The 10,098-nt window shown below is 37.3% G+C and overlaps 1 protein-coding gene across 1 annotated transcript; it reads right to left on the bottom strand.

The window, feature by feature from the left end:
* Positions 1–500: 500 nt before the first annotated feature.
* On the bottom strand, positions 501–1,394 carry LOC144715130 (ethylene-responsive transcription factor ERF107-like). Its single transcript, XM_078590026.1, has one exon. It carries the CDS (start codon positions 1,377–1,379, stop codon positions 624–626), a length of 756 nt encoding a protein of 251 aa, XP_078446152.1. The 5' UTR covers positions 1,380–1,394; the 3' UTR covers positions 501–623.
* Between the last annotated feature and the right edge of the window lie 8,704 nt (positions 1,395–10,098).

Raw genomic sequence — 10,098 nt, 5'->3', positions numbered from 1 at the left:
TCCTGTTAATACAAACAAATAGAAAGGGAACAAGAGACAGCGGGTGGGAAATATTCGCGGCGAATGAGGTTAGGGTAAAACAAAGAACCATTGGACCAACGAACGGCAGTTCAGTGGATCATATTCCATGGTCTAGATTGGTTTAGTTATGATCGAAAATAACAATCCATTCGTTTGATAAGCTTGGCAAAGCTTAGAACCATGACTAAATGAGTCATAGGAAGAAGTTAAAACTTACAATTAAACAGCAAATGAACTAATGGGAATTGCTTTGATCAAATAGACAAGAAACCCAGTCATTGAACTCGCACCCTTATGTATTTTAATTCATCGGATCTGGGTAGTGGAGATCTCATTAATTTTCACATGTTCTTCTGTTGGAATCGCCTTCATCATTCCATAGATCAGGCGACTAAATCCAAGGACCCTTTCCCAGTTGAAATCTTCATCGTTTGTGTAATACTGACCGAATTCCATCGCTAATTCCGAACAAGAGAACAGGTAAGACTTGCTTTGACGGCAGTGTATCAGATAAAAAAACAAGGAATCCAACGAATAAAGGAATAGGGTTGCGGGGCGAGTCATTGAACTCGCACCCTTTGAATGAACAAGGAAGCGGGAGATCAAACGACGAGAAGCCGCCGGACGAAGCCCATGGAGTAGGGGGAGAGGAGAGGAGACAGCGGGGGCAGACTGTACAAACTCTCGCCGTCGTCCTCGGGCGACAAGCCCGGCTCGTCGGAGCTCGGAGCCATCTTCTTCTTGGGCGGCGCCACCGGCGCGGGCAGGCAGCGGTCTCCGTCGCCGGCGACGTCTTTGGGGAAGTTGAGAATGGCCTTGCAGCCGCGCATGCGCAAGGCGGCTCGGTCGTAGGCTCGCGCGGCCTCGACCGCGGTGTCGAACGTGCCGAGCCATATCCTCGAGCCGCGGCGATGGCGGTCCCTTATCTCCGCCGCGTACTTGCCCCACGGCCGCCGCCGGACCCCGCGATATCCCCGGCAGTGCCCCGCCTCGTCCGCCGTCGTCCATTCGACCTTCGGCGCGGCCACCGCCGGCGTGGAAATAACCAGCCTTACCCTGCTCCTGGGAGACGGCGTAGAACGAGACGAGGCTTCCACGTCGTAACAGGGCTCCTCCAGCAAGTACTCGGCAACGCGGGAGGAGTTTTCTTTCTCTTTCTCTTCCTCTTCCTCTTCCTCTTCTTCTTCCTCCAGAAGGTGGTTTGCCAGGAGGTCCAGCGCCGAGAGCGTCTCCTTCTCTCTTGCCATTAGGGTTAGGGCGACCCGCGAGGAGGACGACGAAGACTGTTGGACGTGCAGGAGGAGGATTCTGTCTGCGCCTTGAGCGGGAGAGAGGAGAGTGTAACACCGCGTTTTCATAGTTCGTGGAGGAAGAGGAAGGATCATCTGTTGGTTCCTCGAATCTCCAAGGAAACTTCTTTTTCATGCTATGGATTGATAGATGGCCTCTCACCGACAGTGACCGATGCTGAGGACGGTTTCACACGTTCTCATAGGCTTACAATTTTAGGGTCCCGCGAGAAGGAAAAAATTAACGAGGTTGATTATTGGTAGTGAATGCACATGGTTTTAGGATGTCCCCACTAGACTTGGTCAGCGTCAGGATAGGTCGTTTGTCATTTTCAACTCTATCCAGCGGCCGAAGCAAAATAAATAGGTGATTACTCCGCGGTATATTCTTGGGTGGTGCAGAGTATTTATCTTACGATCTCATAAAACATATTCCGAAGATTTCTGTGAGAGTTTTTAGTTTTGTCCTTCCCACCGAGTTTGTTGGATAGGATATAGGAGCCAGGAAATTAGATAATCTGAAATCGTAGGCGCCCTTTGAAAAGATGCTGTAATACCATTTTATAAGACCAACTGTTTGGCCACATCACCTTCAATCGCCTTCTTAAGTTTATAGTTGATCTAGGTTCTGATGAAGATTGATAGACATCATAAAAAAATCCCTGAAGATAACGGTAACTTGTTTGTGGATATATTATTTAAGCTCGTCTTGGAAGAAATACATCTCCCCAATTATTTCACATCAAAAGTTTCTGTCCAAAGTATCCGAAGAAATCTTTGCAAATGACAATGAGAATAAAAAGCACCAAGTCTATGGATGTCAGACAAAAATCATGTTCTCATGATTCTTTGAAATTCAGATGTATCCTGGGGCTGTTACCATTATGGACCGCATGTAGACCCAAGTCAAATTTTATTGACCAAAAGTTGATCAATCCATTTAAGACTCCAAGAAATAAAATCCACACTTATATGAATCAAAACACAACATTATTTTAACCCCAAATGATGTTGCCTTCGATCCTCAGGAAATTTGCCATTTTGATGAATTTTCAAAACCTAATGGATGGATTTATGGCAAATCTGAATTTTCCTCTATATTAATATTTTGCTAATTTTTTATTATCCCATACTGTTTTACCATTGGCCCATGTTTCTCAACATTTTCCAAAATCATACGAACAGTCCTAGATCTCCTTCAATGTGGCATACCACTCAATACTGGGGCTGTTACCATTATGGACCGCATGTAGACCCAAGTCAAATTTTATTGACCAAAAGTTGATCAATCCATTGAAGACTCTAAACAATAAAATCCACACTTATATGAATCAAAACACAACATTATTTTAACCCCAAATGATGTTGCCTTCGATCCTCAGGAAATTTGCCATTTTGATGAATTTTCAAAACCTAATGGATGGATTTATGGCAAATCTGAATTTTCCTCTATATTAATATTTTTCTAATTTTTTATTATCCCATACTGTTTTACCATTGGCCCATGTTTCTCAACATTTTCCAAAATCATACGAACAGTCCTAGATCTCCTTGAATGTGGCATACTCTTGATGAATTTCGAAACCTAATGGATGTATTAATGGGAAGTCTGTATTTTTCTCTGTGTTATTTTACCATTTTCTGATGTTTCTCAACATTTTTCAAAATCATAAAAACAGTCCACGGTCCCACTCAATGTGGAATACCACGAATACTAGATTCCTAATTTGAAATATCTATCACGCATTCCAAGGAATATTATCACTTGGAAACCAATTTTGTAGAATCCAAATTATGGAAGATCATCTATGAATGAGATTAAAATGTTAAAGAATGAGCACTTTAAGGTATTATGTCGTTAATATCTACTTCAAAAGTTTGAACTCCTCAGAAATTTCACTATGTTTTGGAAATATATCTTAAATCGAGCCCACACCAGTCATCCAGTGTCTCAGATTATTCTGATTCATTTGCAAGGATTTGGGTATTTTTCATTTATGTCATATCCTTCTGAATCCATTTAAAAGGATTTCTTGTTTATTTTTATGACCCAAGAATATATGATAGGTCATGTTCTTTTAGTTTAGGAACTAACTCTAGTTTTCTATGAGTTTGAAATTATGTCCTTGATCCATGTCATAAACATAATACTTCCATTAGGCCGTTATCCACTTGTTGATTCTATATCTCGTAGTCAAAGATCACTTGTGAGCACATGGTTTTGCGCTGTCACTAATGCTTCCCACAAACTTTGTTATTTGATAATGACTAGAAAAATATGAGATCATCCATCTTTTGATTAGGTGGCTAAATTTCAGGATATTACATTTCTTTGTTGAAGTCTATGAAATGGTTATATGGGTAAGATTTTGATAAAAATTAAGTTTTCTTGATTTGAATAATCAACAAATGTAACAATTTTTAGCCACTTTTATTTATCCTATTTAATTGATCATCAATTATACCTTTTCTAGTTTATTTTTTATCATTAAAAAATTAAATAAATCAGGTTTTTCATCATGAATCATAAATAGAGTTAGATAAATCATGATCTGTTTAAAATTGTATTTGATAATTTTGTATTATCAATAATACTTGGTGATTATTCATTATGAACTGAGCCTAAGTGAATCTAGGTTAATCAACTATGATTAATTTTTTAAGCTTTCATTATTATATTATATTATGGGTGGGGCCAAACAGGTAATGAGAAGTAATATGAATTCTAAAGATGTGTACATATAAAGTTTTCAATCAAAGTTATCATTTATTTTATTAGTCTAGATATCGAGATAAATTTTTTCTTCAAAACGTTGAAGAATCCATCAGGATAATCCCTAAAAAGCATTGTGTGAAGAATAATGATCTAGTTCATGATTAACGTGATTATAGTAGGATTAAAATGATCAATAGAACTCTATAAATAGAATTTGACTTCAAGTAGAGAATTTATGTAAATTTTCATTCCAAATATATTTTATGTAACCTTTTAATAAAGTAAGATAGCCAAACAGAAACACCAATTTTCATGATGTAAGACTTCCTGATTCTTGCAATCTTTTATGTTTTTCCCAAAGAACATACTCGATATTCTGATATGACTTAGTACCAGTGAATAAAAAATAAAAAACTTCTATTCTATATGAATATAAACATAGGAAAATATTGTTGTAGAGAAACAGAACATAGGAAACCAATAACAGTCCTAATGTTGAGCTTCAAAGAATATTAATTTTATTTGAATTTTGATCTATAATAAGATCTATATACTTTTTTTTACTCTCTTGATCAAACTTTAAAACAAATATTTAGGGTTATATGTTTTTTAAAATAGGGAAATATTGAGAATAAAATGGGGAAAAGTATACTTTTTATTTTTTATATCATATTTATCTGTATAAAATTCTTAAGTTATTAATTTCAGTAATGACTTTTTAATCTGATAGTAGCAGGTTTCTCTTAATACTATTAATTTATTCCGATCATAAAATATTTAATAATAAAACCTATGTTTAAGGTTTAACATTTTAATCCAGATTTTATTTGATTTAGAATAAAACAATTGGGTATTTTATTTTTAATTATAGCTGTAAGTTGTTGCCACGAAAATTTTCACTTTTGATAACCCCAAGTAATTTTCCATTCCTGGAAAAAATGCAATCTGTAAGATAAAATACATCTTAATGGTTTTGAAAGTGAATATCAAAACTATTATATGCCAGGAATCCAAATTAGTTTAAATTGTTAAGGAAAATAAATACTACATTCTTGTGTTCTGTGATGAACCCAAAAATTAGGGATTTTGAACTTGTTATTCATAAATGAGTTAATCAAATTTGTTTACTCTACATATTATATAAATGTATTATATAAAATGTTATATAAAAAATACAATATGTTGACTCTGAAAAAACATGATTAACTCGTGATGAGAAAAGTTTCTCTCCATAGGAATGATGATTTTATATTTACTGAAATTTTGAACAATGATAAGGGATGAGATGATAAATTTTATAAGATCAGAAATATGGGGAGATTATAAGGTGATAACAGAATGTCTGTGTTAATTCAGGGAACATATTATACAGATGAGGGATAACACAGAAATGCGAACATATAAAAATTATTTAGGAATAGATACATGTAATAATTAATATATATGTATATCTGATGATGAAGGGCGAATTGGATATGGATGGTAGTTGAGAAGAAGACACAAATATAAGTTTAAGTGACTCATTGTGGATCATTGATTTCTTCCTTAATTGAGGTAATTGATTTCTTGAGGAGACCCCTTTACTTCTACTTTTCCATCTAACAATTTGCATGAAGAAAATTGATTATATCTTAAATTGCTTTCTTTCACAAGGCATGGGAATCTAGGATTAAATTCAAGATGATTTTACATAGATATATTAGCTATTAATAGACCTAAGGATAAGGATGCATATAGAATACAGATACAAAGGTGCTCTCAAAATGTTTTCCTAAGTACTGCCCTTAGAAGTTGGATCATTCATAGACATTGATTCTTTCTCTCTCCTAGTTGATCCACCTGTCATATCACCAGAACCTTAGATGAATCCTCGTCTTAGCCAAATATTTGCCACATTTTCTATGTTAGTTAAACAATAAAACTTTTCTTAGGTTTTTCATAACCGAAACTAATGCCTTAAGCATTCTGCCAAATATTCCGCAATCCAACGTTTCATGATGTTACATGTCCACAAATTTTCCCATCTTCGAATTGCATTGATAGAATTTCTTATCACATGATTTGTGGTCCAAAAAACTGTCTGATGCATCATTTGATGCAATACACACAAAATCAACACATTTATTCTTGACACAATGTGTCCTTGAGTACTAAAAATGAGAGTTGGTTGTTAAAATATTTTCCAATTGAAATTACAAATATTGATGCAATAATGACACTTCTGTAATGATTGTGAAGGTCAATCATTGTTGCACCAATTGCTTGACCACCACTAATGACTAGGCTCAACCTGAATTAATCAGTTTGTGACACATACTGAAATCAAAATAAACCTTGAATAAAATCATAAAACTCAAGTTAGAATAATAATAAAAATGTCATAAATTACCTCCCCAATATCTTTATCAATCCAATGTTTGAATAATAATAAAAAATCCAACTTTAAAATCTGTTATTTCTTTTTATGATGTCGAAAAACTTCACAAAATACCGAAAAAAATACAGGAAATCTGAAATTTATGTTTTAAATAAATTAAATCATTTTAATTTAATTTATTTTAAATACCTCTACATGGTACATGATGATTTTAATTTTTTTAATTACTTAAATTTTATTAGAGAAATAATGATTAGTGTGTTTCATCAATAAAAGAATCAGTAGGGAAAGGAAAATAGGTGAAACATTTGTGTTGTGATAAAATTAATGATGGTGTGAATGAACACTGTAATTAATGGATAGTTTAACAAAGTTTTGATATCCCAAATGGGATATATGATTTGCATAAGTGGTAGGGTTGAGCTAATGGTTATTCAGTCTTGATTTTCAATTTTCATTTTATTTAAGTTAATTAATATCCTTCAGGACCTTCAGATATCTTCCAAATTATTATCAAACTAGTTTTGGATCAAAGGTCTGGTATCCACACCAACACAACTACTTTGAAGGAAGAAGTCCTCTTCCCCCTCCCACCTCACCAGCTCTATTTAGTACAGTTGACTTTCTCTAATTGAAATGGTTGAGTTTCTAAGAATCTCTACACCTATAAGACATATCTAATGATTCTTAAACACAGTCAATGTCTCAAATTCTGAGTAACAGAGAATGATCAATACTATACATTTATTTAAACAAATAAGGCTTGACTCAAAGGGGATGGGCATTCACACAGGCAAGCCATTGTTAATTTCCAAAGGCTGCAAGAAGAGAAGACATACTAAGAACTGTTGGAAACTTGCTCAAAAGAACCAGCAACAGTCAAAGAGGGCATTTGCCACTACCACGCAGCCTCATGAGACTTTTTTTGTGTTATGATCTGATGGTGCAAGCTTCACAAGCCAAGCAAGGAGGGCATTTTCCACCACTACGCCGCCTCATGAAACTTTTTTTTTATGTTATGATCTGATGGTGCCACCACTTCTCAGGCAAGCCATTGTTAGCCAGCCATCTTATTTATGTCTTATTTTGTTTCTGCTATTTTTCTATCTGTAAGGGGGTCCCATGCTATAAGTGGACCCACGTGCACAAGTCACTTATTCTCGCACATGAGAGAATAAGTGACCTAAAGATAATGAGCCCAGGCCATTTAAACTGTACTAAGCTGGTATTTAAACCATCCCTATGACAAAAATCATAACGAGGGTTTTATGTTCTTTCCTTAGAAACCCTAATTGAAGGAGAAGGAGACATGAGGAGATCTAGGGAGCTGGAGGACGATTTCTAAAATGGTATCAAAGCTTCTGGAGTAGAGTAGAGTGTGTGACACTCAATCACCAGCTGAGGTGAGCCTTCTCTCTGGTCACCAACATTCCCTCCCAACTCCTGCTCATCCAACAAGCCAAGTACACTGTGTGAAGGGAGATTCTTGGAGCCGACGATGAAGGAGGCACGAGACAACTCACTTGCCACATTAGCGGTGAAAGAGAGGATCACCATTGTGTTGCCAGACATTCCCATGAAGTTTGATGGGACCAATGGATTCCAATGTCGTAAACATGTGGAGCTGTTATTGGAAGCAAGATTCCTCTCCGATCATCTAACTTATGATCTAGTTAAGCCAGGGCAACCCCATTACAAGACTTGGAAGTCTAAGGAATCTTTGATTCGCCAATGGCTTCTAGGTATCATGGTCAATGATATGGCAGATAACTTCTTGTATGTTGACAGTGTGAGAACTATGTGAGACAAGATTACAAAGAATTGTGCAAAGCAGCAGAATGGCTGGAGGTGTTAGGATCTGATGGTGTAAGCCTCACAAGCCAATCAAGGAGATTTGACTCTAATGACCTTTGCGTGTAGATTGAAAGCGATATGGAGGGAGATAGATCATTATTGGACAGTTGATAACCCAAACTCTAGTGAACGCTAGTACACTCTCAAGTAGAGGATGTTTACCTTTCTAATGGGCCTCAACCAAGAGTATGAAAATGTGCGCAACCAAATTCTTTATAGATAGATCATGTCTGATCTAGATCATGCTATTGGGATAGTTATGGACGAAGAGAAAAGACTGAAGATTGGACCAGATGGATTTAAGGGAAATTCAGCCTCTTTTCCACAAAGAAGAATCAACCTGTTCAAGTCGAGCACATTAAGGGAAGTACCAGTTCTTGGCAACAAGGTAAAACTCAAGTCAATCTCAAGGATCTAAAGCTGACCCAAGGGATGATATGTTCTGTGTATACTACAAGAAGAGAAGACATACTAAGGAGAAATGTTGGAAACTAGCTCAGAAGAACTAGCAACAGCCAAAGAGGGCATTTGCCACCACTATGCATCCTCATGAGACTAGAGAGCCATCATCACTATTTCCCAATTTAACATTCACGTCGATTCGGGTATTTGCTGGTTTGCAATCTTGCATTCCTGTTTCATCAAGTAGATCAATAATATACTTGTGTTGTGAGATAAACATACCCCTTTTAGAGTGTGCCACTTCAATTCCTAGGAAATACTTCAGGATTCCAAGTGACTTGATGTCAAATTGTTTAGATAGTTTGCTACTCAACTCCTGAATCTCTTCCTTGTCATCTCCTATAATCAAAATGTCATCCACATACACTATAAGAGCTGTCAGTTGTCTAGAGATATTATGCTTCATAAATAATGTATGATCACCGTTACTCTGGCAATAACCGAAACTGCCAATAATCGAAAGCTTTTCAGCCGACGGATGAGGGGGGGTCAAAGGATTAGATGTCTTTCGGACATCCAAGACATGCTTCAAAATAAGCTTGTGTGTCGTATGCACACCACGCACTCCCCATTGGGATGATTCATCTCATCGAAGTATGGCGAGTGGGCGTGTAGTGAGATGGATATCTGGGGCCATCTAAGGTGGCAGACTTGGTAGTGACATTAGATTGAGATAGCCACGGTCACATGTTGGCAGGTTGGCCGAGGCGAGATTAACGTCTGGTATGATACATGGCTCACTAACGCATCCCTAGCCCGTCACCCCCTCTTCGAGCCCCATCACCTTAGATTGACCATGCCACAACTACTCTTAGGTGACACAAGCCATTGACTTGTTACCCCAGGCCCTAAGTACTCCCATCGTGCCTACTCAAAATCATCTTATTTGGATGCTTACCCTTGATGGGCCATTCTCTTGTCGCTCTTCTTGAGAACATTTTCGTGAGAAATCCCTCGCCCAGCACTAGGGTCGCCGAATCTGGCATCCGGTGACCATTACTCATGTCTTCTTCTTCCTCTAGAGACTTTTGTATTGTGGACTCCTGACTGATGATTGAGTGACCCGTATGGGTCAATCTCTCTGTTCACGTTGCCATTGTTGGCCCACATCTCCCAAGGCTAAGAGCACCTTTTCTTCCATTGTGAGACAACTCTAGCTTGTTGGTGCCAAATCACTCACCATTGGCGTCCACTTCTCGGTACCTATTATACTCTGACGTCTTTAGAGTGTTTTGACAAGATGTATATCTCACCAACACACTCAAAACAAAGTCCCCTCCCACACCTCACCATAGCTTACTTAGAATGGAAGATTTGGAAAGGGAAAATTTTCTTTTTGTTTTGCACTAACTCCCATGTGCGACTTAGATATCTCGCAA

This window comes from Wolffia australiana, chromosome 18, assembly GCF_029677425.1.
Source record: "Wolffia australiana isolate 7733 chromosome 18, ASM2967742v1".
Taxonomy (NCBI): Eukaryota; Viridiplantae; Streptophyta; class Magnoliopsida; order Alismatales; family Araceae; genus Wolffia; species Wolffia australiana.
This window is presented reverse-complemented; position numbering and strand designations above follow the sequence as displayed.

Bases quoted from the DNA above. Each gene is read 5' to 3' on its own strand.
- LOC144715130 (XM_078590026.1), bottom strand. From the start codon at position 1,379: ATGAAAACGCGGTGTTACACTCTCCTCTCTCCCGCTCAAGGCGCAGAC.